General features: G+C 42.9%; 2 protein-coding genes across 5 annotated transcripts; both read right to left on the bottom strand.

Annotated features, from left to right (window-relative positions):
- Window positions 1–160: 160 nt before the first annotated feature.
- ALG8 (ALG8 alpha-1,3-glucosyltransferase) lies at window positions 161–11,340 on the bottom strand. The gene is made up of 13 exons (XM_041483684.1): window positions 11,234–11,340; window positions 10,273–10,351; window positions 8,808–9,001; window positions 7,283–7,392; window positions 5,856–5,923; window positions 5,216–5,342; window positions 4,525–4,628; window positions 4,283–4,403; window positions 3,865–4,004; window positions 3,296–3,435; window positions 2,502–2,599; window positions 2,018–2,090; window positions 161–778 (listed from the first exon to the last, which is right to left on the bottom strand). Exons 1-13 carry the CDS (start codon window positions 11,311–11,313, stop codon window positions 547–549), a joined length of 1,566 nt encoding a protein of 521 aa, XP_041339618.1. The 5' UTR covers window positions 11,314–11,340; the 3' UTR covers window positions 161–546.
- A 1,147-nt stretch (window positions 11,341–12,487) lies between these two features.
- KCTD21 (potassium channel tetramerization domain containing 21) lies at window positions 12,488–26,459 on the bottom strand. Of its 4 annotated transcripts, none has more exons than XM_041483693.1 (2): window positions 26,415–26,459; window positions 12,488–18,138 (listed from the first exon to the last, which is right to left on the bottom strand). In XM_041483693.1, the coding sequence occupies exon 2, from the start codon at window positions 18,106–18,108 to the stop codon at window positions 17,326–17,328; it is 783 nt and encodes a 260-aa protein (XP_041339627.1). In that variant the 5' UTR covers window positions 18,109–18,138; window positions 26,415–26,459; the 3' UTR covers window positions 12,488–17,325. The 4 variants fall into 4 exon arrangements, with proteins under 4 accessions (XP_041339627.1, XP_041339626.1, XP_041339628.1 ...); XM_041483692.1 differs by lacking the exon at window positions 26,415–26,459 and adding an exon at window positions 24,511–24,693; XM_041483694.1 differs by lacking the exon at window positions 26,415–26,459 and adding an exon at window positions 23,997–24,120.
- Window positions 26,460–27,061: the final 602 nt, after the last annotated feature.

Raw genomic sequence — 27,061 nt, 5'->3', positions numbered from 1 at the left:
GATCAACAGGACATGGACAGACTGAAATTTGATATCTGAGTGTGCAAGAGTTTGACAAAGCACCTCAGGACAAGTTTCCAGCTACACACTACATCCTTAGTTGTGTGGGTGTCCCTCAAAAGCAGGGTTTAGACAGGAGCAGAAATAATGCAAGAAATGCTCAAACAAAAAATACCAAGTTTTTAATTTACAAATTCCATAGAACACAGTTACAATGCTCTCCTACACAGCAATCATCCCTTGTAATTTGCCACACCAACTCCTGTCCAAATACAAACCATAATGGGAAAATCAGACAGGTTTTCCTCAGGACAGCAGTCTGGACCTTGTTAAGTTTCACAGTTTACCCACAGCCCTCCCTGTCACTGTGACAGTGCTTCCAATCAGTGGTATCCTCGTTGGGCAGTACAGGAGTGCTGGAAGAGCTCTCGTGTGGCGATGGCACACGTACACTGTGTCCCATCTTGGATGGCCTTGTGACAACCCCTCACTGTGCCAGGAATCCCCTCCAAGGGGTATCCTGGGACTGGTCCCAGCACTGTGGCTTTACTCAGCCTTTTGTCTGACAGGAATTCTCTCAGTCAAGACAGAGACGTAGAGTTTCAGCCAAGCGTATGTGATTCCCAGAGCACAGTACACAGAGGTCAGCAACAGGGGGACAAAAGGGAAGTGCTGTTTCCAGGCGGTCAGGGGAAATATGATTTCACAGAAGATCTCCAAGGGCACTAGTTGGATGAGGTAGATTGTTTCAAGCCAGTTTAGTAGAGCTTTCTCTCTCCTGTCAGAGAAATTAAAAAAGAGGCAGTGTTAAAATACATGTTAACTAAAAATAACTATTATGTTTTTCAGCTACCCCAGTCAAAGCGAATCTCCCATTAGATCACCATAATGGTTTAAATAACAAGTTAAAGAGTTTGAGAAGGAAAAAAACCAGTGTGATAACCAAGAGTACAGCTTAATGTCCTTATCAAGTTCCAGGATGCCTTGGAAGCCTAAGGAGAATCTCATCAATTGCTCTGCTTCACTTCACTCTGTTTCAGTGAACAACTGAACAGCCCTTCATACAAAGACTCGTTCCACCGAAGTTGTTCTACAACAAAAGACTGGAAATGTCAGATTTTTTAACCTCTTTCTCCAAGCTTTCTGTAGGATGGACTTTTCTGTGAGCTATCTCTCTTGCAAAGGACAGATGGCAGGAGTTTACTGCAGGTAGTTTAAAGTTTAATTTCATATTTTGGCAAGTTAAAAACAAGAAACTTGCAAAAGCTCCCTCTTGTAACAAAAACTAAGCTCCTATGGAGTTTTTTAGCTAGCGCTCTTGAGACAGAATGACCAAATTCTTAAATAAAGAAAATCACCTACAAAATCAGGTGCCTGAGGTACTGAATACGTGTTTACAGTACTTCATTACAGCTTGGGTTTGCCCTCAAAAGTTTGGGAAAGAGGGAAGTGGGAACTGCAGGGGTTGTAAGGATAAGCACTATCTTTGTCCAAGTGGTAAGAGATCCACAGGCTGTGAAACTACTTTGGCAATTCTGTGTTCTGCCAACCAAATACTTGTAGTTTTGTTGACAAATTACAGCTTGCAAATGAATGTTATTTACAACCTGTCCCTTCCACACATTAAAATACTAACCAATACTGCAAAAACCCACAGTACAATAAGATAAACCATCTGCAGACAAATCACTGTCATAAATGCTAGAACACAGAATTAAATCCTCAGAGGTTACAGCATCACAGCTCCACACTTTAACAAAGCATGAGGCAGGTGGGAATCCACAGCCTCCTGGGACTAACTGAGCAGCTATCACAATAACCAGGACATGCTGCAATAATCCTAATTTAAGCACTGCCTTCTGAGAACAGAGGCAGTAGCATCTTTTGACTAGTAACCCCTTAATTTGACTCTTCAGCATCAGTTTTCTGTGCTGCTTGTCCCTTATGACAATGGCTGTTCCCAGCTCCAGAAGAAATGTTGTTGTTCCTGGCACTGAGATCAAATTTCTTTAATTACCTGAACAGAGATTTCAATGAAGAGAAGCTATAAACAGTAAACAGCAGCATAAGCAGTATTTTAATTGGAAGTTCTGGAAAACAAAGAACATTATGTACTTTTAAAATTAATTATAAAAAACGTTTGCCATATATATATATATACACGGTAGTATCTTTAAATCTTACTAGTCACATTTGCATTATCTGGCTTTATTTTCTCCAGACCTACATGTTTTACTGCTTAGAATGCATAAAAATAAGCATAAACATTTACTAAAGCAAATGCCAAGCATTTGCAATACACTTACTTCAATTATCTATAAACATACTGAACACATCAATTATAATTACTATTTGAGATAGCACTACTAATAAGGTTTTCCTTTTCTAAAGAAAACACAAACAACTGGGAAGTGACTAAAGCCAAAATGACAACCAAATCAAGACTATTGAGCTCTATGTTGCAAACTGTATAAAAATTAACTAATAGAAGAACATTTTACCTGGTGCTGTGAACAACAATGGAAAAAGTGAGAAATGCCCTGTTGTTGCCAGAATCAAGTAGATGCCAGCATCCTTGGCTCTCTGAATAGACAATAAGCTAAAAATGGCAATAAATCGTTATGTTTTTGTGTTTTAGCAAAGAAACCAAATTTCAGCAGAACACAATACAATTGACTGAAGACTCAAGAACAAGTGAAACGGTTTCATAGTACCCCCATCCCTGCTAACACTGCACCTGTGATGAAGTCTCCTGCTTCCAAACCATATGGCCTCACAGATAAAAACACAGGGGAAAAATCAGCCAGGAAACCCTCCCTCAGAAAACCACACACCCACTGAACAAAACTATCAGCAAGGCCCAGCAGAAAACAAGAGCTTAAACATCACTAAGTATCTGAGGAAGGAAAATATTTAGTGATGAAAAAGTTTGTAGCAATACTGGTTAGGTAGTTTATGAACTACAGCTTCAGTTCTACCCTAGGCAGGCATGAAGCTCTTTTGGTAGAAACTGTGTATTGTTCTGGTCAAGCACAGTGCAGAAGATCTCTTTCCTCAGCTGGCTCCTGAGCAATCTACCCAGCATTTTAAAATATGAACCACAGCACCTATCAAGGTTTGAACTGTACCCGAAATTAATTTACTTTAAGTGCACTACACTGTTACAGCTTAAGGCATTCTATAAAAGAGTTCCTCTTCTGAAATACACTGAAAACAAAGTCATTTCCTTTGAGGATTCCTCAACAAGTGGCTGCAGGTTCTGTTTGGCCAACTACTCTGTACCAAATTGGCTTACCTTAAAGGCAGAATAGCAAGGAGTATTGCTTTCTCATGCACGTGCCAGCCAAACATGAAGGAGCTCAACGCACAAAGAACAAGGCACTGTAGAAAGCCTCGGGGCCCTTGAGGTTTAAACCAAAGACAGAAGACAGAGGGCTAGAAACAACAGGCAAAAACAGGACTTCAATGAAAAGTCTGGCAATCCTGAAGACAAGCCATTGTCCAAAGAGATTGTCAATATTACTAAACACCACTGCATCCAGGTTGTGCTTGTGTGGCACAAGTGCTATATTGCACTGGAGGAAATCAATCCATTTGGATGTAGGAGTAGAGACTGAAGGATTTTTGTTGAACTATCAGGAGGGAAAAGCAGACTGGAAGACCACAGTCAACTCCCCGCTATTTGTACTGCATGCAAAAATTGTCTGCCAATCTAAGCCACCAAACACATTTTATCAGTCACTACATATTGGTAACAATGTATCTGTTGTCCCAGAATTAAAATTCATATGAAGTGCATACTATCAATTAAAACCTACTAGAGACAAAACACAAAAAAATTGAAAAAATATTAGTTGTTCTTACCAATATAGCTATGAAAGTAAAGATTAATGTTGCCAGTGGAGTCACTGAAGGGAGGACAGTGTGCTGAAACTCTTGAACCAGCCCTCCTGTCATGGAGGCTTTAGGGATTTTTGTACCATCAAGCAAATTGCACTTCAACCCTAAAAACAAAACAAAAAAGCACAAACTGATAAACGCTAATAAAGAAAATGAAGGACCTGAACTAAGTACATGGCCAAGTTTTTTCTTTTTTTGAAGGATGGCAGAGGGAACTGATTGATCTCTGACCTATTGATGATGCACCAGATTATGTGGACAACCATATGATTTATGGCAATCTGAAAACATAATTTACTGCCTACATTTCAAATGGGGAAGAATAAAATCCAGAGAGCTCTATCTGCAAACAGGCACCAAAAAGCAAGATTAACATACTGACCAAGAATTGTCAGTGCTTTATCCATGGCATTATACAAAGCCCAGAAGTTGGGGGCCCAATAGGCATGGCAGAGACCTCGCTTGAAAGGGAAGAGCCGTGAAATGACTTGAGGCAGCTGACCCTACAGAAAACAAGACCAAAGAAACGGCCGCTTTAGATGAGACATGGTTTACACAACACAATTTTTCTAACAAAATTTTCTAACTGTTCAGGGGAATAATATGTGAAAAAGGGGTTATTACCAATACCAGGAAGGGTCCCAGTGAAAGAGCAGAAACAAGACAGACAATCAGTGCCAGAAGAGTTACATGAAGAAAGCTGAAACTTCTCCACTTCAGGGATCCATCTACAAGAAACAAAGATTAAGGAAACAGCTGCTGTGGGAAGTGGGAAAGGAGACAAAGCATTCCTCACTGACAAGGAATTGCTAGCACCTATCCAAAAGGGGCACACAGCTCTTTTATGTCAATATATTCCGTTTCTTCCTTCAACAGCTGGCATTTCTTTTGCCCACATTGCAGCTCCTGCATTATACAAGCTTTCAGTATTTTCCAAACTTACTTTCCCTGTTCACATGAGGAGTATGAGGCATGTTTCAGTGCTAAAAAGTGGGGAGACACTCAAAGAAAGTATTTGAAATAGTTTCTAATACTGTCTAATTGTTCCATACCCAGAATAATTCTTATGGCTTCCAAGTGATACCTGCAGCTTGTTCATGTTGATTTTTCTTAACAAAGAGCTCTTAAAGGAACAGGAATTCTACAAAACAGATTTATTTCAAAGATCCTTCAAGATCCTAACAATTCTGCTCTCAAGAAGAATTTTTGTTTGAGCCATTTTGTTCCAATTCTATCTGCAGGTCTTGAGTGCTCCCCTAGTTCCAGTGAATAACACAACTCCCCCTGAAAGCCAGTGAGGAAGACCCCATCTTACCTGCATTATTTGCAGTAAAACAGTAGGATCGTAACAAATAAACACCATATGCTGGGGCCACATACACGTAGATGTGTTTGAAATGCAGAAGAACAGCAAAAAGAAGAGCACCTTCCAAATACCTTTTCTGAAAGAAAACAAAACAAAACCTAAGCTTTTCTCTTTGTAGTCACTTTTAATGATCCTCTGTTTTAATCCTAAGGTGATGGGACATTTGTTATAAGTATCAAAAGGAGTATTTACTTCAAATTACGAATTCAGTAGTGTTATGCGTAACAGGTATGGACAAGGAACTATCCTCTCACCCAATCACCTCCTCAGAGCGTCAGAAGTATGCTTTCTAAGGACTGGTGATTTGGAAGAAGACATAAAGGCCAAGAAATGATGCTACATTGCTCAGGGGTAACACTGAATATAGCTTTCTTACGGGGAACTGCAATGCTGCAGCATCAGCAAGCAATTATGGTGAATTTCAAGTTTTTCCTCTTCACCACAAACTCAATAAATAATTAGACATCCAGCTTCACACGGCTCAACATGAAGCCACTAGCATTGCCCACAACATGAGCAGCCCCATGAATTGAATTAATGCACCCAAAAGACACATGGCAACAAACAGACAAGAGTCACTTGGGTTTACCTGACACAGCCGAGCAACAGAAAGAAGCATCAGCCCAAAGAGGAAGCCATTGTACTGGAAGTGAATATCTGAACTTGAGTCAAGGAATAAAGCAAGTTTTCTTTACTACTATGTGTTCTGGAGGAGACTCAAAGTTTTGAGGAATAAATTCAAATGAAAATAGAATTTAAATCAAGAAAGCAGCCTTAACTTCACAGCGCATAGACACAAGTCATTATTTAACTTTACCTCTAAGTACTGTCAGACACAAATTACACTAATGCTGGCATATCACCTTGATGAAATGAAACACAATCTACAAATATATTGTGCAGATTTTGCAATATAAAACTAAAGAAGTTAAATGTCCACTTTAAAATTAAAGTTATTAGTTTCTGCCACACATGGTGACAACAGCCCTCACTTTTCTACCACTTCCAAGTATGCAATATACACAAGAACTATGACAGAGAAAATTAAGTCTTTCCTTTAAATGCACACTGTGCTAAGACTGATTTTCAGGAACTGCAATTTCCAGAGTTACTTTTATATAGGATATGGACCTGTTGGAGGGCATTCAGAGAAAGCCAGTGAGATGATCAGAGAGCTGAAGCACCTCTGCTATGGAGACAGGCTGAGATAGTTGGGGTTATTTCAGTCTGAAAAAGGGAACATGCTGGGGAGAACATGTAGCTCCTTTAGAAGGTGCTCTTAGAGAGCTGGACAGGGACTTTTGACAAGGGCATGGAATGATAGGGCAAGGGGGAATGGTTTTAAACTAAAAGAACAGAGATTTAGATTGGATATTAGGAAGAAATTCTTTATTGTGAGAGTGATGAGGGATTGACACAGGTTGCCCAGAGAAGTTGTGGATGCCCCATTCCTGGAAGCGTTCAAGGTCAGGCTGAATGAGGCTTTGAGCAACCAGGTCTAATGGAAGATGTCGCTGCCTAAGGCAGGGGGTTGGAACTAAATGATCTTTAAGGTCCTGTCCAAACCAAACCACTCTACAATTCCATTATTCTTCTTTAGAAAGTCTTCCTAATTCCCATATAAAGTTAAACCAATTGAATACACTCTGAATCTTTAAACACTTTGAAGATTTTCCTTGCCACAGGACAAACTTGGAACCACACCCAGAACACAGAGCCACTCTGCTAATACTCCAGTAGGTGTGCAGAGGAGGAACAGCCGGCAGAACAGGCACATTGCTGCCAGACTGGTTGGTCCTCCTCCACTTCTGGCAAATCAGACCAAGGACTGACTAACTTCCATTTGTCAAATAGTAATTCTAATGAAAACAAAGTTATTTAACTAATCTCAGAAACAAATCCAGCAGTGTTACTTGCTATGACAGCAATAATAATATAGGATTATGCCACGCACTGTAAGAGGTTGTTAAAAAACCAAACAAACCACGAACAACCCACAACGGTTTGAAAGGATACGATCCACAATTAACAACCCAAAATTCCACAAGAGCAGAACGGCAAGAATAAATGTTGGTTTTTCCAGGATATCCTTTGCAGCTCGTTTTCCATTTATACATCTGCAGCACCTAAACAAGAGCAGATGAAACAGAAGCTTTAGTTCAAACATACAAGCAAAAACATTGTTGGTTATAAGAGTTAACAGCTGCACTTACTCTGAAGTTTGCCACTTTACCAAGATGCAAGGCAACAATAAAATTCTTGCTAAATTTATCAAAGGCAGACAGTATCATGAACAAAGTTTAGCAAAAAAAGGATTTTCAATTTCAATATCTGTGGTGTGTTCCACATGCTAAAGCTTACATTACATAACAGCCTCAGGTTCGAGTCTCCCATTCAGTAAGTGTAAAGTTGTCACAGCCTGCTTGCCATCACGAGCAGTGTATTGCTGCTTTTGGACACAACACAGGGAGTTGTATTTAAGGTCCTCAGCTGGACATGGACCCCTCCCTGGCTACCGCTGCCCCCTGCCATATTATGAGTTATTTCTGTTGGTTAAAAACAACTTATTACTCTCAGTGTGAAGCAATATGGTTCATATGACTTCTGAAAGCAGTCTTAAATCACATAAAAAAGTTACAGATCATCTGTGTTGAAATACTGTTAGTGCAATATCCCTGCCATGAGCAGAACACTTTCCACTAGACTGGGTTGCTCAAATCCCCACCCAACCTGGCCTTGAATTTTTCCAGGCAAAGGGCATATACCATCTCTTTTGGCAAAATGACCCTGAGCCTTCAGCCTCACATTCACACATCTGTGAGTCAAAACAATAAAATTGTAACGCAAAGCTAGCTAGCATAAAGAAAGTAAATAAAGGAGCTTAGGCATGGCTCAAATCAGAGAATTTCCTACCCAGGTTTTGAGCAGAAAAAGAATAAAATGATGGAAGATCTTATAGCCAAATCATTAAGGTGAGCAATGTATTTCTCAGAACACCCCCCACACTCTACTCTTTAGGGATAAGGTAAGTAATTCTTCATAAAGTCAGGCCACACTGAAAGCATCCCCTCCTAATTACATCAGACTTGGAACAACCAGTTTATCATCAAAAACACTGGAGCAACTTTGCATATTTGATGATACTGCCATTTTGTGACAGATTGCCGTTATGCTTCTAGAAGAACAGAGTAATAAGAAAAGCAAAAGGAAAAAACTTGTTCTGAGCACACCAGCTGTTCTGCAACTCCTACAAAATGAGTCCAGTGACAGAAGCAAACCTAAGTATAACACATGAAACAGCAGCTGGTGTCCAAGTGCCTGCAAATCCATCACATGTAGTACAACTGTATCTCCAAGAAGAACACGTTATCTTGTGTTTAGCAGTGTATTCCAAGATTCTCCTTGAACAGGTTCAAGCAACTCTGGCATTTCCCTTCCTTTGCAAGCTTATTTGCACAAATAGTTACTTGTTGTGTCTACAGAACAAGCCCACACATGAAGGACAACCCACTGTCCCTAAAATCAGAACATTAAGACTTACTCATGAACTGCGTATATGAAGAGGGTATCTGTAAAGATGACAGAAAGCCTTTGGAAGAAGATGGTTGCACGACTGGTGTAATTCAAGTTTTCAACAACCAACATCTGGGGGTCAAAGTACTTGGCAATGTGAGAGAGTACGTATTCAAACCAAGCAAAAAATGGTGGATAATCGAGGGTCCATTCCGAGGTCGCCTAAAGACAAAATAAGATTAAACAGTTGGTAACAAACAATGCTGTTTGCAGTCCTTCAAGTACAGCTCACTGCAGCAAACCAGCTAATGCATTTTCTCTCAGTACCCTCTATTTAACTCAAACCACTCCAGAAATAACTCTGTGGTGCTTTAAGCTGTTCTCCTGCAGTACTGGTAGAGATGTGACATTTCCTGATTAGCAGGAAAAGATTAGACAGCATCTTGTGCACCTGCACTTAACCAGTATATAACTGTTTGTTATCTATAAATCTATTTACAGTAATAGGGCCATTATTACAAAATCTCAGTAAAATAGCTCAGAGCCAATATTTGTCTATATTGGAGTGATCACCAACACAATCAGCCTTGCTCCAGCCTCAAAATTATGTTCACTCATCAGTTAACAAGTCTTAACTCTCACAACCACATCAAGATCAAATGGCATTACATGATCTCTTCCTATAAGGACCAAGAATTAACTCCTTGGCTGTGGAAATAGGAGAGGAAGAGGCATGAACAGAGCAGGTTGGGATGGGGTATATTTTTCAGTGAGCATGTTCCCAAATGCTTATGCTGTATTGATGAAAGGCATCCTATGTTCTGGCATGGGGTTAATGCTGGCATTATAAAAATTTGCTTGTCAAACAGTCATTGGATCAGTCCTACAAAGTTCTGACCTGCACAAATCATTTACTTTTAGATGCTTATGTGGAGTACGGGGCACTACAGTATCTATCTATCTATCTATCCTGTACTCCAGCAGATACCAGGGGACAGATTAAAACCCAATTAGGTAGGCTGAGTCTATGACAAACCCAAAGGTGATTTGTCTAGATAAAAATCAATGCATGCTACTAGCACACCAGCAAAGGCTGAAAACTTGAATAGTGATTGATTTCATAATGGAAAGATGTATATATGCATTAGCATGACTCACTCTTTATTCTGGTAACTGTGCATCAGCAATGAGAAGAGCACAGACACCAGCAATTTAAGAGTACAATGCAACTTGCTCTGGTGCTACACAGCTTTTCCAATAACCCAAGTGCCTTAATTGCTTTTCCCACTTTGCCTTCATAAGTACTTGCAGCTTCCCCAGCTAACTTTCATTTTTTAGCTAAATGCTACACAAGGCCAGCATATTGTGACTGGCATCTTTTTGTCCCACTATGTGACAGTCAGCAACCATCCCTTCCAGCATTCACAAGGTCTGTCCTACCCAGTGTGCTTGTAATTCATACACAACTAAAAACACCCCAAACCTGTGCTTACCTCATAGTACCACTGAGAGAGGGGCAAGCTGTGGGTGATGGCAAGCCAGTTCCTGTGGACTTCAAAATCTGTGGAGTAACTACAGAAGGTGAATGTTGTCACACACATGCATGCACTAAGAAGGGAACAAAATCAGAGCACATCACCACATGCAGATAAGGAAACCTCTATTTACCAGTTCTAGGATGCTACTGTGATCAAGTAACTGAAACAGTAAAAACGATGCTGCTTAAGAACTTTGTGTAAAAGATGTATCATAGAATGGGCTGGGCTGGGAGAGACCCTAAAAACCATCTCCTTCCAGCTCCCCTGCCATGGGCAGGGACACCTTCCACTAGACCAGGTTTCTCAAAGCCCCATCCAGCCTGGCCTAGAACACTTCCAGGGACGGGGTAGGCAGAGATTCTCTGGGCAGCCTGTGCCAGTGTCTCACCAACCTCACAGTAAAGATTTTTCTCCTGACGTCTCATCTAAATCTCCCATTTTATTTATTTTGAAACCACTTCTCCTTGTCCCATGACTGACCATGTAAAGTCACTAACACAGGTGCTTATAGGGCAAGAACTATTTATAGCTTGGCTTTTTCGGACAATTAATGCGAAATTCCAAGTTCTAACTGAAACTTAATGGCAATTTGTTAGGGGTTTTTCTCAGTATAAAAACTTAAAATTACAAAACATTAATGTTTCAGCACACTTTCAGCCTTCCCGAAGAGCAGCCATCCGGAACGGGCCAGAAGGGCTTCCAAAGAGGAAAGGAAAGCTGTGCCACGCGGCGGAGGCAGCGCCGCCTCGCTTCCCTCACGAACCCGGCAGTCACAGGGACCTTCAGGGTCTCCTCAGGACCGCGGCGCCACGCTGCCCGCGCCCGGCCGCCCTCGGGGGTTCGCGGCAGCCCTGCGCCACCCGCCCCCGTCCCGTCCCCGTCCCGTCCCCGTGCGGTGCACAGGGAAGCTCCTTACTAGGCGGGGATGAGGAGGCACTTGAGGAAGGACACGCCGAGCGCCAGCACGCGGAACCAGCCGCGGCCGCCCGCCGCCATGGCGCGCCCCCCGACCTGCGCATGCGCCGCCGCCCGCCGCGCGGGTTTGAAGCGCGCGCGCCCGCCGCGTCGGGAGCGGGGCTGCGCGTGCGCGGGGAGGGCGGGGCTCCGTGAGGGGCTGGAACGGGCGCGAGTTGGAAGGGAGGAAATTTAGCATATCAGAAATTTAGGGTATCAGAAATTCTTTGCTGTGAAAGTGATGAGGCACTGGCACAGGAAACGGTTAATGATTAGCCCGCACGAACACAAAGAACGCAATAAGAGAACGCCTGAGACCAAAATCGGCACTGGATCAAGAGGCGCAGGAAGAATGAGTGCATGGACTGAGGGTATGGCGGCTCAGGACTTCTTTGCTGAGCGTCCCTCTGTGCAGACACCCAGCTTGAGCTGACCTGCTGCTCTACCAGGCTATTACTATTCACTTTCAGAAATCCAGCACCTGGGGCTGTTGGGGAAGCTCGGGTTGAGCCCGAAGGAGGAGGAAGCAGGCCTGGGAGGGAGTGTGGGTGAGCGAGGTTGGTGGGCGCTGTGAGGCCGCCCAGCCTCCCCCGGGCAGAAGCTGCTTTGAAGTACTCCAGCTCAGCTCTGCTGCAGGGAGGTGCCATCTCCAACCTGTGTTGCTGGTGTCCAAGTCAGCTTCCAGGTACAAAATGCTCTTTCAGAGGAACAGGCTTAATTTTTTTTTTAATACCTTCCTGCCAGCCTGCAGGGTGGATGCATACAAGGCTGGTGCCTTTTTAGCTTCCTTAGCAAACCTCCATCTATCAAAGCATAGTATCTTGTACGAGCTACATGGATTCATACAGTTTACCTGTTCAGTTTTTATTTTCCTGTACAGCAGCAAGGTATTATTTGCTCAGGAACTAGCGACAAGTCTAACAGCAGTAATGCATCAGGGTTTAAGTAGGGGCCTCACTGGAAAAACAAATCCTCTGTTTATAAATGTTTGAAACATAAATGAGCTAATGCATTTTAAATTATTATTTACAAAGGCTTGTTCACCCAAGTTTTCTACAACTGCACTAATTCCTGGGGACCTTCTTGCAGTTCCCAGCCACTGAGAGGTCGAGGTAAGCATTACAAGGAGACAGTGGCTAGAGAAAGGGAAAGCTACAAGTGCAGCAAGCATCACTCATGCTTTTTTCTCAAGAAATATGTCAGGCAGAGCACCTCCTGCTTCATTCACATTTTATTTACTGCTTTCTAAAATACATATTAGTTATAGTTCACAGAAGGAGTTACAAGAGGAATGCAAACAGATTTTTAAATGTGATAGCCCTGCAGGCCCTCTGTGAAGGTGGTAAGCAATAAAGACCATCTTTTCACACTTTTCAAACACTTCTGATTCAAAAGCATGGCTTTTAGTGAATTGGGGTCCAAATGCTGATCAATGGGAAAATCCACAATTAGGAGTTGGAGCGTGAAAATACTCAGGGGAATGCCCAGAGGATGAGGAGAAAAGAAATTATTAGATACAGCCCTCCCCTATAGGTCCTTTTTTTTCTGAATTCCAAGGGAAAACATTCCTTGTGTTATTCCCAAGTGAACCTGTGAGCTTTATCTGGATATGTATACACAACCAGCCCTTCTTGCACAGACTATCTGTGACTGCCTCTACTAACTCACATATGAGAGTGTTACTGGGAGGGCCCCACATTAGCACTTCTTGTACCCCGCAGGTTTGTGTCCATCAGCATGTAGATGCAGAATGGAAGTTAAAATGTTTCAAAATACACTGAAAGTCTGAGCACAGGCACCAAATTCTACAGGATAAGGTGAAAATAAAACTGCCCAGAGGAGTCTTCTTCATAACTTCATTAATCTGTGAAGTATCAGAAGTTCCTAGACTGATTTTCCACAGTCTATGGCTGAAGGCAGTATTTATCACTTCCACCAACCTCGTACACAGACTCCACCAGCCTTTCCACCTCGCCTTTTATTCTTGGGAATAAATCTGATTGACTGCAGATATTTGCTGCCAGTGCTCTCGAGCAGCAATTTATACTCAACAACCCAGTTATAAAGTTCTAAGTACAGCAGTGCAAATGCTTGGTGACTCGAAGCACATGCAAATGGAAGCAAAGCTGCCTGCTCCCGACAAGCTACTAGCATAAGTCTTGGCAAGACCCATATTTAAAGTGCATAATAGGAGATTAAAACTGGGAAGGACCAGTGAATCATTTTAATCACAGACTCTTGTAGTAAAATCTTTGTCTCCATTGTTATCTTGCTGGGCTGTTTTTTTTTTTGTTTTTTCCTGAACACATAAAGATATTTTTATTTTCCCCCTTCTAAATCCTGGATTTCTTGTTATGTGAATTCTTTCAGATCTAACATTTTTATAACTACTTATTTCTTTAACACTGCCTGCAGAAACAAACACTCCTCCCATCAACTCCTCCCAGCCTTTAACAGCTGTATAAATTAAGTATCTCTTATTATTTATATACAGTTTCAGTCTCATAATTGTAACTGGACATGGTTAGATATTTAAGAGATACCAAGCCTAAAAACACATAAAGAAATCCATGAGTGATTCTTTCTGGAGTCCATTAAGATGTTTCATAATAGTCTTTTTGCCATGTAAGAAATACCACTGTGCTGTGCACATGTCCAGATCTGAGAATGCCATTAGACTACAGCTAAAATCTTGTTTATCATCTGCCCTAACTTTGGTATTCTCCTCTAACACTATTGAACACTCTATTCAGTGGTCATTTACGAAAAAAAAAATGAGGCCAATAAAAAAAAATTGCAGGGCTTGGCCTCATTTTGCACACTAAGGTATTGAGAGAGACAGGCATATGGCAGAAGCAGGAATTATGCACCAAAATGTAGAAGAAAACAGTCACACAACTTTAAGGGAAGAAAATGTCACTAGATCCTTTCCAGGAAAGAAAATGTTTGTTCTGAGAGTGAATATTCCATTCAGCAGTGAAATAATTTTTAGATATTACTGCTAATAAATGCCAAGTGCTTTTCATGACTATTGATGGGGTTGTGCTATACTTAGCATGGCTTTGTGCATGTTTGCTTCTCTTTAATTCAGGAAAACTCTTGAGAAGAATCATTATCAGTGCTGTTGACTGGTAAACAAAAGCAAGTTACACCTCCAGGGCTCAGAAAAAGAAGGCAAACAAAAACCAGCTATTCAGATAAAATGCAAACAAATGCTCTGGAGAGAGAATGTTCCTATAAACAGTCATTATATCGTAACTCACAGACCGCAGAATTCGGGAGCAGCTATAAATTGAGCTTAGTGTGGAGTTTGAAATAGCAGCTGCATTTGTAGAACATATGTTTGACTGCAATCACAAGTGATTCACTTACCACCCATTTCCAGTATAAATAGTACCTCATACTTAAGGATCTTGATTTTGCTTAGCAAGTTTCAGATACCTCAGGTTTTTCTGTTCCTTCCAAAGCATGGCTTCACTCATGTCTTTGTACTGGTTGGAAATTTTGCATCTATCTGTGTATATAAAAAGAGATGTTTTGCATCTCAATGTCTGTTAATAAATGACAGAGATCTGGGGCCAGCTGTACCTTTTACTGTCTTAGTTGCATGAGCACAAATAAATGTGTATTCAATTTGTTCATCTTCTGCATAACAGACTGATGGGCTAAAGCACGCCAGGTAAAGATCTGAGTCCAGTTCTCTCATTTTACGGACTCCTCTTACTTGCCTTTCACCAAGAAAAATACAGTAATGATACATCTCTCCCACGGAATATTTTATTTTGCTGAAACAGAATGGAGCAGTACTGATCCAGAGCTCTAAAGGCTGTAGGTCAGACCTTCCCACCTCCACCCTTCCAAATGAGATCTAAGCCCACTGCTCTTACCTTTGGATAAACTCAAGGTGACAGGAAACAAATTCCTATTGGTATTATTTTAGTCATGACATACAAGAGCTCTGGTTAGAGATAATTTAAAATTTACTCTCAAGGGTGTGGGTTAAAAAGAAATACAGTCAACAGTCCCCAAAATCTCTGTTATCATAAATTCAGCAGTGGCATATCTGTTTCAAGTCACAGATTTGATGAAAGAGGGTTCATTTTACAGATCATAATCATATTACCAGCAGAGATCATCCCTGTCAATGTCCAGCTGACTGGCCAGCTTGTGCTTTGTAATTCAGAACTGGGATGGGGAAAAAAAAAAAAAGAGTACTTCCTAATGCAACTAAATATAGAAGAACATGGTGACTCAAACTGGAATTCAGTCACAAAATCCTGTTTACAATCCTCAAAATACACAAAATTTGCCATGTTTGGTGGTTCTGAGGGCTTCAAGCCAATCAGTGCTTTCTGACAACATGGTCCCACATATATCATGCTGGTTTAGCACCAAGTCAGACAAAGGGCAATGGTTTGTTACAACTGCAGAATGTGCATTTTACCCATAAGCATGCTGATTTGTGTTGTTCATGCAGTCACAGTTTAGGACAGTAAAAATATATTGATCACGCTGTTTTTTTACAAGAAAAAAAAGCTTCTTTATGCTTGTTCACAGGTCAGCTTAATGTAACAACAGAGTAGTTACTTTGGGAAACAAGAACATGCGCATTATTGAGCTTTGCAGCCCTGTGCTAGAAACCTTTGGAAGCACTAAAACTCTAAATGCAAAACTTAGTTATTGCATTTTCCCTTCTATCTCATTAAAGATACCTGAAAATGTTCCAGAGGGCCTCTCATGCACTCATAGCAATCTGGTTAGGGAAATAACAGTTAAGGTACTTTTCAACATAATTAGCCGAGAAAGAACCATCTTGAATGTGGCACAAATGATGTTTAGAGACAACATGCAGCTAGTGAGTTATGATCTTCATTACAGCACAGACCAGGTGTCTAGGGAAGAGTTTGACCTCTGGTTTCCCACTGCTTTCCCTCTGGCAAGCTGAAACTGAAGCCAAGCAAGCAGGTATAATTCTTTTAGTGACCTGACCACTTCACATAGATATTAGACAAAAAAAGGCTTAATGAACCAGGATAGGAAAAACGACCCTCTATTTTTGTGATGAAAAATATTAGGTGTAACCTGGTGAGAATGTTGTCTTTTCAAATTAAATCCATCCTACCCAGAGAGCATCCCATGCATTCCAGGTACTGCTGAAGGGAGATATGCCCAAAAGAGGCTCAAATGTTTAGAGGACATTTGGGGTCCTCTGCCCCAAAATCTGTCTTCACCTTAGAAAGTTTCAGCAGCATCCTCCAGACAAATATTAACATTGTAAGAGAAAGAAAAGGACTACTTGTCTTGGATGCTTTTGGAATGTAAAAGTAAAGATTTAATCTTCTTGGTTTGTAATAACACCATTCTCTCTTCTATGGCTTCCTTGCCAGTCACATTATTCCAACATGGCTTCCCTGAAAGCACAATAAAGCATGGGCTCCCTCACAGGGTTCAGAAAAAAACCCAAGCCAGCTTCACAGAAATCCTTTGTTGAACCCAAAGAGATGCGATCCCTTACTCATGTGCAACTTGTACCACCCTTTACAGCTGTCTTTAGTGCATGTGGGAAGGCTTCTCCTCTGCAGATCCAAAGCTTCTTGAATGCTCTGCACAGGTGGCACAGCAAGGCATGGCAAATGTGCTGCTAGGGCTGTCTGCTGCACTGCAGCTCCACGGTAACTTCCACTGCATCCATTCCAAACCACGGTTACTGAACTCTCGCATCCCCTGGCAATGCGGGTTAAGGATCACCCATTTTCCAACTGGAAAATGTAAAGATGACAGAAGTTAAGTGATTTTCCCCAGAATTGTACAGCAGGTCAGAGGCAGAGGCAGAGACAGAGCCAGTCCTTCATTCAGGCGCTAGACAATATTGCTTCTGTCTGGAATATGGACATATTCTGGAAGGTCATATTGGTAAGTACATTAAAGGAAAATCATCTCCTTGTTAGTGACTCTTAATCCAGATAAACATGATTCTGAATTAGGCTGTAAGTGTGTTTTAAAGGGAAACACTTAACCTGTGTTATCTCCATGCTACCACCACAACAGCCATTCCTACTTGTACCGAATTAGGCGAATAATCTTATTATTCATGAAATCTGAAGTATGTGGATGAGCAGAATCTATGCAGAAACCATCACTCATGGCTATTTTCAGCACTTCTTCCACAAACACCTGGAAACTATTGATTTGCTTATTATCTGGAACGACCCAGAGTCTCTTCAAGTTCTGCCTGGTGTACTCCTCTTCGGGAAGGCCTTCCACACTTGCAACCCAGTCTAAGGTCAAGTGGTTGGGGTCCTGCAGGTAACTGGATATTGAGGAAAGGTTTCCATTGAAACAGTAGTACAGTTTGGAACCAAGAAGCTTCAGGAACAGGCATGACGTGGAGAAGATATGAGCACTGAACACTTCCATGTTGGAGGAAGACAGGCTGTAAATCTGGGGTGCTTCTCGGACAGTGAAGTGAACAGTCTGGGTCTTCTGATCGAGAGTGATGTTGAGCATGGCGTTTTTCTCTGCTTTAGAAAGCTCTACCTCCTTCTCCTGCAAGGCCTCAATCAGGGGCTGAATTTGATAAAAATCTACTTCCCGCCGCAGTAAGCCCATTTCCTGAAAATCTTCAGGAAGATCCAAGTGAGAAGTTCGTAAAAAGTTCAGGATATAGCGGAAGATTTTGCCATCTCTGTCAATAAAGCAGTTGCCTTGGCTGTCCTTCTTGGTTGGGATCTTCCCACTAAACATGGCCCCCAGCATGGAGTCTGGAAAGCTAGTCAGAGTGGACAGAGAGGTGGTATAGAGTTTTCCTCCAACATTGAGCGTGATAGGTTCTGACATGATGGAAAAGTCACGGTGCTGGGATTAATTCTAAAAAAAAAAAATTAAAAAAAATCCAACACCACACATTTAGTTGCATTAATCTTTTTGAAAGGTTAAACTACAGAGATAAAAATATAGTACTAAATATATAAGGGTAACCACATGGCAAGAATTCACCATAGAAATTAGAAGTGAGGAATTATTTTTTGAGGTTGTATCTGAGAACAAGCATAAGGATATTTTTTCTCCTAACAGATTTGAACAGGACTTTGTTTAATTCAGTTTAGTGCCAGAAATCATGAGTCTTCCAAACCTTTACAATTATGCTAAAAGTGAATCTATCCCACCAATACCTACTATGAGGGCTGACTTCGAAGTAGCATTCTGGGCTTGTACAATCTCATTTCCCTCAAAAACAGAGAATTTAGAGGGGGCTAAGAAGGACAGGACAAGAACTTGACACAACCCGACATCTTCCATAGTGTTTGAGGCTATGATTAGAGTAACAAAGCAGTTCAGCAGAATTCCCTGATGTATGTCTGAGTGCAGTCAACATAGCAGGGAGCCAGGCAGCAGTTGCTGCCATAAGCACATGACAGTCTGTGGTTTCTTTCATTAAAAAAAAAAAAACCAAAACACTAGACTTTCTTCTTCCATTGTGCTTTACCCTAGGAAACATTTTTTAATTATTTGGGGCCATATATCAGTTGACACTGTTTCCATGCTGACCCTCTGCCATCAGCTGACATGAACTAAGGATGGGATATTAAGGTGCAGTTAAGCTGTAGGAAGGGACATGCATGATCTTCCCTTGGCCTCCACCATACTATCTTCCTCCTTTATGCCACCTCTGACACTCATCTGATCCCACAGTGAGTCACTTTAGGGAGAAAACACAACATTTTCTATACAGCATGCTTTGCTGTATGCTGGAACTGGACCAGTGCCAGGGCTGGGGCAAGGGAAAAGAAAGGAGCTGTGCAGCTGTCTCCATTGCAGTTCAGCTCAGCTGTCTTGTGCAGGTAGGCCATTATTCCTGCTACCTGAGGACCTGCAAACCTGTTTTTTCTTGTTTGCTGAATCTAAATAAATCAACAGTTCAGCAGGAAACCCACCAGTATTTGCTTACAGAGGCAGGAGGCAGCTCTTGCTGTAGTAACTACAGTCATTCAACAGAAAGCTGCCAAACAGCTCCCTTAAAATTGAACTTAAGTGCAGGCATTTTCCTAACTAGTAATGGAATAATCATAGACACTACCCACTATTATCAGCTCTGGAGTCACAGCAAAATGCAGATAAGGAGAAGGTCATCTGTGCTGGAATATCAATTCTTTCATGGCTGCTAAAACACAGATTATAGTGCTAATGGCATTCTAAAACAAATACATCTCTAGACAGCAGCACATTTTGCTAAGAAAAATTGGCCCAACCTAGGGAAGATAATTAACAGGTCAAAGGAGAGCCTGTCTTTAACTTGTTTAAGACTAACATTCCACTTTGTTCTTTAGCTCTTGGCACACAGCCTATATTCCACCGGACAATAATGGAAAGATGCAGATCTCTAAATGTAGAGTGCTTTCCCTGTGTATCCCTCAGTCCCATGCATCCAGCAAAACTGGCAAATAAGGATGCATGTGTAGGCCAACACAACAACACATGCATTGATGACCACAGACCATCCTTGTGACTAACCTCAGCCAAATATACTCCAGAAAAAAACCCTATCTGTTCCAGTGTTCAACTCCCCTTGGCACTGCAGTCTCAGCATACTTCCCACTCTTGAAGACTTCAACCCAATTTAGAGTCAAGAGCTGTTTAAACCTGATCATGTGGAGGCTTCAACTGATCTAATTCTGTAGCACGAGTGGCTGCCATGGATTTTTCCCCTAAGGGCTTGAAATATGTCTGCAAAAGCATTGCTACAAGAACAATCAGGCATTCACAAAAACAGCCTAAAATGGATTTTACTTTTTTTCACATTTCATCAAACAGAAGCTTCCCCATACCTCCCTACAGCCTGTAGAAGCAGGACTGATAGCGGCTCCAAAAGTTGTGTTCATTGCCTCCCACCTCTGCTGCCCTTCAAGCTGCTGTAGACTAAACAACCTGTTCTTCCTTCATAGGTGAAGCTTTCAGATTTTTGAGCCCACACCTGCTTATTTATACCATGAGAGTTTTTCCTCAAGCTGTCTGCAAGACTTAGTCAAACACAAGATGTTTCCCTTGATGTGCCTGTGACAAGGCTTCACTTGGCAGAGCTCGTGGTCAAGACTCACAACCCAAAGACCACCATGCAGCCCAAAGACACAGATCTTCATTTCAAACTCATCATCCATCCTAGGTTTACTCTGATCCAACACCTCACTGATAGCCTGAATGAGAGTCAGGCAACTTGGTCCAACCTGAACAGATAACATTAACTCCTGTAACTGTTTTCTTATCAGCAGTCCAAAAGGGATGTTGCCAACAAAATATGGCAGTAACATGAGCTCTCTGAAGCTGAAGACCGTATCTATGCTGGTGGCAACAGCATCAGAAATCTAAGCCTTAGCTCTGGAGCTGGAAGAGTAGCACGGAGACTGGGAGCCTCTCAGTGTGTGGGCTCTGCTTCTCTCCCACCTTTGGGCATTGCTCAGACAAGTGCTCTGGACAGCCCATTCTGCTTATGGCTATTCTGCATTGTAAAGACCCATACAGACTGGATTTCCCTCTCTCAGGACACCAGCCTGCTCTGATTTTGAACCTGCCCATTACCCCTGCACTAGATTAAATTTTAAACATTTAACGAGGCATACATCTTGCCCATGGATAAGGCTGGAGGATAACTATTCCTCAGCTGTCATTCCTAATTGTCTTTTTTTTGCCTAATTCATCCCATTTCTTAGAGGTTTATATCCTCATAGAGTGAAGATGAATCAGATAGTCTGGGAACCTCAGGAGCCAAAACCATGAGCACAAATGAGCATGAATGTCTACTGGATTTGTAATCAACCTGGACTTAATGCCTTGACCAACGAACATATTTAGGAGTAGCTGGGGAAAGTCAGTCTTTGCTGCTTTTTGCCCTAAACACTTGTTTATGAAAAACTGTTTTTCATAAACCTGTAAAAATTAAATAAAATGAGTGTAAGTTTTCTCTCTTTAATCATTCAACCACCATTTGCAGCACCCAGCATGGTTTTTCAAGCCTGGTGCTTTGCTAATGCAATATAAAGGTTGTCCAAGAATGCAGTATGAAAATCACTTCTTGGCGAGATTTCCACAAAGAGGAGGTACCAAGAGCATCTGATCTTGGATATGGGAGGCTACTGGTCTAGTGGAAGGTGTCCCTGCCCATAGGTGGGGGTGGGTTGGAACTAAATGATCTTTAAGGTCCCTTCTAACCCAAACCATTCTGTGATTGTATGATTCTATAACCTGCTGATACCAAGGAGAAGTACAAATTGGGTTACAGTTCCTGGAAGCAGAAAATTACAGTACAGTATTTTGTGTAGTTCCTCCCCAAGTAGCATTTAAAAATCACTCTAATTAGGTCAGCTAGAGATCTCATTTGACAGCTGAAGATGCAAATTTGGCTGAAGAACACAAGATTTATTTCGTGCTTCTAAGAGCAACCTGTATTTAAATACCTCTTTTAATATCATGGAAGAGGGAAAAGTCTAGATTTGATTTAAAGTCATGATCATACCACGGGATGTAAATTGAGAGAAACCAGCAGCGCATGGTCAGCTTTATGAAAAAGTCAAACTCCTGAACCGAAGCTGCTGTCTCAGCATCTAAGCACTTCAACTGACCACAGCTTGTAAATTTTAACTTGGGTTTGACTCCTAGGAGCATCCTCAACAGCTGCATAGAGAACATTTCTGTAATAAGCCTCTAACCCATGAGTTTAGTTCAGCAAAGAACTGGTTTGAAGTTGGGAGAATGATGGGGGTTGACACAGCAGGAAGGTATGCAAGTATGCAAAATGACAAAAGTGAACTGTTTTCACTGATCAATGCCTTCACATATTTAGAACCGTTATCATCATACCACTTTGTTTCATAATCATTTTTAATGTAGAACAGCTTTGGATAAGCTTATTTCCCCTCTCCTGTATTCATAACATTTAACAGCGCTTTAATTAGCTAATAAATAAAATTCTATATATATAATTTAACTGCCTGTTTCACCCAACTTGGCAAAAACCCACAAGTGTACAGTAATCATCAAAAAAAAAAAAAAAACCCATCAGCCATGATTTGCCAATGTAAGTAAAATGGCACAAATATTACTATATTCTTAACCACTGAAAAATACATACAGCTGTAATCTATTCTTTTAGCAAAAAGAATGCAGTTTAATAGAAAGGCTAAAGTTATACATATGTTTATATGATTGTCAAAAGATAGCCATAGCTCTCCCTATATATACATACATACATATATTTATATATAGACAATTTTAAACAGGATTTTAATTGGGAAAAGGAATTGATTGCCAACACACATTTCACTTTAAAAATGTCAGGGAAGGAAAATGAATAATCCTGCTGGATTTCAGAGGCAATGCCCAAGATGTGGATAACCGGCTGATCCTAGTGTCATTCGGGAGATTTAATTAATGAGATTAATTAAACACAGAACAGCAAAGCAAGAGCAATCTGTAATTTGGTTGAAGAGGATCATGTTGAGTTGTTAAGGTTTCTAAAGTCCATCCTACATGCTGCTTAGGGCCTCTGAAGCTCTTACATGTGGTATTAAAAGCATTAGAATTGTAGCATCTCCTGAAATACAAGATAACATATGCTGTTACAGAAATAGAGTTTTTTGCTGCAAGATGTAGCATTACATGGCCATTTACAAAGTCACTGGTTTTAATGGTTTTAACTTCATGGAATCACACAATTATAGAACAGCTTGGCTTGGAAGAGGCCCTAAAGATTATCTTGTTCCAACCCACGCCCCATGGGCAGGGACACCTTTCAGTAGACGTGGCTGCTCAAAGTCCTATCCAGCCTGGCCTTGAACACTTCCAGGGATGGGGCAGCCACAGAGTCTCTGTGTAGCCTGTACCAGTGCCTCCTAACCTTATGTCTAATACGGCTGGTTAAATTTATCATGTAGCCTTCAATAGCTCACCTGTGAAATATCCCTCCACAACCAAAACTTGGAAAGTCTGTATTTAAGACAGTGAAATATGTGCAGTTGCTGTAAAAAGTAGTTGAGGACTGACAATGAACCACAAAATATACACACAGGAAAAAGAAAGGAAAAATGAAAAAAGAGAAGAAATTAATTATTTAGTCTGATGCAATGAATGATGCCTAAATGGCAACAGAATTAAAGCAAGCCAGGGACCATTTCTGCTAAGCATCAGGAAGAGCAGCCAGACTAAAAACCTCTCTGGCTTTTTGAGTATTGCCCAAGAGAGCTGGTGAAAGCCACATCAAGTAGACAAATGTTACAAGAGACAGATCAGGTAGTGCTTTATAGGAAGTGATTTTGCCTTGGGAGGGGCAGGATTGATTTCACCTCAGAAGGAAGCATGAAAAAAGAAATAGCTGGGCACCTGTTTGGCTGCTGGAGACTTTAAACGGTATTCAGCAAAAGAGAGTTGTTGCAGGATGGGGCCCCAGTCTGCTCCATTAGAGCATATTAACTGTGAACACCTAATCAGAGATGCAAAGATGCTCCTTCCTGCGTGAAGCTTGTTCTGCTTTGGGTTTTACCCACACCTGGCATGTAGCACTTTGCTCCACTGTGTTTTACTGAAATACATGTTTTGGTTTGAGGTAAAAATTCCAGTTTCTACAAAACACCTGAGCCCCGAGAAAGCAAACAAACAAACAAACAAACCAACCCTCATAAAGTTGAGAACTCCAGCCCTAGACACAGCCAAGCCCATGGCACTTGCTGCAACTGTACCTGCAGAAACTTCTGTCCCTTCTCAAGGGGACAACCTCGTGGATGAAATCCAAACCCTACAAGCTCGTGCCTTTCTGTGTTATGGGGGCTGCAAACAAGGCACTTTGAAGCCTAGAAGTCACCTCTTGAAAGACAAGATAGAAATAATAGTAATAAACTAAATAAAGGGGAAGGGCAGAAACAACAAAGAAAATAGTATTTAAGGGTTTTAAAAACCCCAACAAACCACACCTCAACTAACCACTTACCCAGCTTTCAGCAGACAGTAGGCACCAATGAGGGCTGAGTTTTATGAAGAATTTTGGACAAAATCCTTTGCAAGGATAGACTCGCCCCCTCCCTCCATATATCCCTGATGCACATTTACTTAGCTAAGCTCATCCTTTACAATCGAAGGTTAAACATTCACAATACAGTCTCTGCACCCTATCTGCTTATTTATGGCAACCTTAGAGAGGAAATCCCATGTTCTCCCATCACTGCAGAACGGACCCACCTGATTTTGGACACTTACTTAATATGAACCCCTCCAACTGAGCAGCACGTAAGAGGCTTAATTAAATTCAGTCCGTGAAGCAGAGCATGGCGTGCCTGCCAGGAGCAATAGATCCCAAAATGAAGCGCCTGCGGGGCGGCACAGCAGCTTTTTGTTTCAGGACTACTGTGGTGCCTCTGGAAATTTCCAGCAGGCGTTTGGGGAAAGGCCGCTCACCCCGAGGCTGGCACGGGGGACGTGGCGACAGCTCTGGGAGGGGACTCAAATTCCCAGCAGGCGTGAGGCAGGAAACGACGGGTCACCCTTCCTTTCTCTTCTTGCAACAGAATTGCTATCGATCTGCCGGCGGCTGCAGTGCTGGGAGACAGACATACTGACTATCCACCTTCGGAGCGCAGCTGCTTATCTGCCAGTTATTTATGTTTAATTTATATTTCATTTTCTGACCCTGCTTTGTTATGCACAGAAACGCTGTTCTGCCAGTGAGCCGCAGGAGGGATGGGAAAACGTGAACGGAGTTTCGTAACAGCCCTGGTCTGCTGTGGGTACGATGGTGTGTGTTCATTCCTTTTCAAACCTGCGCCTCCACGCCCTTGAGCATCTCCTGGGCTGCTTGCTTAGGGATGCAGCAGAATGCAGGAGGCTTTGCCTAGGCTCTCTGCAGATGCTGAATTTATGCAAAAAGAGAAGGGGACGGGAGGCGGAGGTAGGGAACTAAAGCTGGTGCCCAGCTAGTAAAAGCAAGGAGCGGTATAAAGCAAAGGTCAGGTTCCTCCTGAGAGTAGAGGAACAAAAGCAGCAGCGCACAACTGGGAGCAAGAGAACGAGAAGAAGGTTAAGTGCTGCCGAAGGAGAACGGCTGACAAGATGGAGGGGGAGAGGCAGTGCAGAACCACAGGGATGCGGCTGCAGCCAGGTCTGGAGAACAAAAGCCGAAGTGCTGCAGTGCTCAGCGCTCTCATGATGACCTTCAACACTCGTAGGCTCAGGGGCTGCTGGGTGGGCAGTGCAGACGGTCAGGAGGCACTGCCACCGCCTGCTTGGGGTTTCAGGGCAGTGGGACCATCACCTTTCCTTCCAAGCTGATGGAACCCTTTGTGCAGTCCAATATAATATGCCAGTTCTGGCAGAAGTTTTCACTGATTTTTAATGTCCTCTCCCAGCACCCATTTAGGTATCACTTGGCATGCCTAGAATATCTTCCTGATATACTTTATTTTCTTCATGGACCACTTTATTTTGTCCCTGAACAACTTCACGGCACACGTGGTAGCCACCACCTGCTTGATGGACACACGGGGTGGTTCAATAATCCAGTTTCCACCTCATCTCCCACTGACACCACTGTTTCCTGAGTATCCCTGCAATTAGAGGGCTGCTAATTCCCAGCACGGATGCTGCCGCACCACAGCAAAACTCACTCAGAAATCCCACTAACAAGGTAGGCATAGCCCAAAATCAGACCCTCTGGAAGGCATATATCATACCCATCACTCAGCTGGACCCAGCTGGCTTCATGTCCCCGGTGTAGCCATACAGGGCTTGGATTGCTGTGAATACTTAAATTTCGGAGATGTTTCATTGGAAGGGGGCAGGGGAATGTACAAAGTTTGCAGAGTGGCGCTGAACCCGACTCTGTTACGGACAATCGTAGGTAAGGCTCCTCCCTGCATAGCCAGGCGCTCACACTACTGAATTAGCTTAAAATGCTAAAAAAATAACCCCAAATTCCCCTTCAGAAGGGGCTCACCCGTCCTTCCTGCATCCCATAGCGGACCAGCTGCGCGGCTACCGGCCGCCGGTCCCCGCTTCCTCCCCGTGCCTCAGTTTCCTACCTCTCGGGGAATTCCGCTGGGGGTGCCCCCGGCCCTCCTCACGCCCCCCAGCCGGGCGGATCCCCCCCAGCCCCGCCGGGGACCCACCTGCGCCCCCTCCAGCCGCCGGGCTCCGCCGCTGGCCGAGAGGCGGAGAGAGGCGGAGGAAGCGGGGGGCGCGGCGCTCCCGGCACGGCCCGGCACGGCTCGGCCCGGCCCGCTGGGAGATGTAGTTTCGCCGCCCGCTTCGGCCCTGCCCAGCGCTGCCCCGGGACTGCGGCTCGCAGCCGGCCACGCCGCATCCCGGCCCCGGCCGGAGGTAACGCGGGGCGGGCGGAAGGGAAAGGGGGGCAGGAGCGGGGCGGTCAGGGCTTGGAGTGATCGCAGGGATGGGGGGGATAGAATGCTAGGGAAGTGGTGCAGTAGCGGAGATCTGGGCTTGGGATGTAGGAGGGATGCTCAGGGGAAGACATGCAGGAGGAGTAGTCGGGGAAAGAGGTGCAGGGGGGATGCTCGGCGTGAGAGATGCAGGAGGAACGCTCGAGGTGAGGGATGCAGGAGGGATACTCCGGTGAGAGGTACGGGAGGTGTGCTTGAGGTGAGGGATTCAGGAGGGATACTAGGGATGAAAGGTGTAGGAGGGGTGCTCAGGATGCAGAAGGAGTAGTTGAGAAAAGGAGTCCTAGAGGGATACTCAGGGTGAGGGATGCAGAAGAGGCACAGGAGGAGTGCTTGGGGTGATGAATGCTCGGGAT

This window comes from Pyrgilauda ruficollis, unplaced genomic scaffold (assembly GCF_017590135.1).
Source record: "Pyrgilauda ruficollis isolate IOZ18807 unplaced genomic scaffold, ASM1759013v1 scaffold60, whole genome shotgun sequence".
NCBI classification, from domain to species: domain Eukaryota; kingdom Metazoa; phylum Chordata; class Aves; order Passeriformes; family Passeridae; genus Pyrgilauda; species Pyrgilauda ruficollis.
This window is presented reverse-complemented; position numbering and strand designations above follow the sequence as displayed.

What these genes read in the sequence shown, in the direction of transcription:
- KCTD21 (XM_041483693.1), bottom strand. Translation starts at nt 18,108, where the DNA reads ATGTCAGAACCTATCACGCTCAATGTTGGAGGAAAACTCTATACCACC.
- ALG8 (XM_041483684.1), bottom strand. Translation starts at nt 11,313, where the DNA reads ATGGCGGCGGGCGGCCGCGGCTGGTTCCGCGTGCTGGCGCTCGGCGTG. An exon ending in TAAAGCACTGACAATTCTTG is followed by an intron (nt 4,005 to 4,282) that starts GTCAGTATGTTA and finishes TTTTGTTTTTAG; the next exon opens with GGTTGAAGTGCAATTTGCTT. An exon ending in ATTGTTGTTCACAGCACCAG is followed by an intron (nt 2,091 to 2,501) that starts GTAAAATGTTCT and finishes TTTGTTTTCCAG; the next exon opens with AACTTCCAATTAAAATACTG.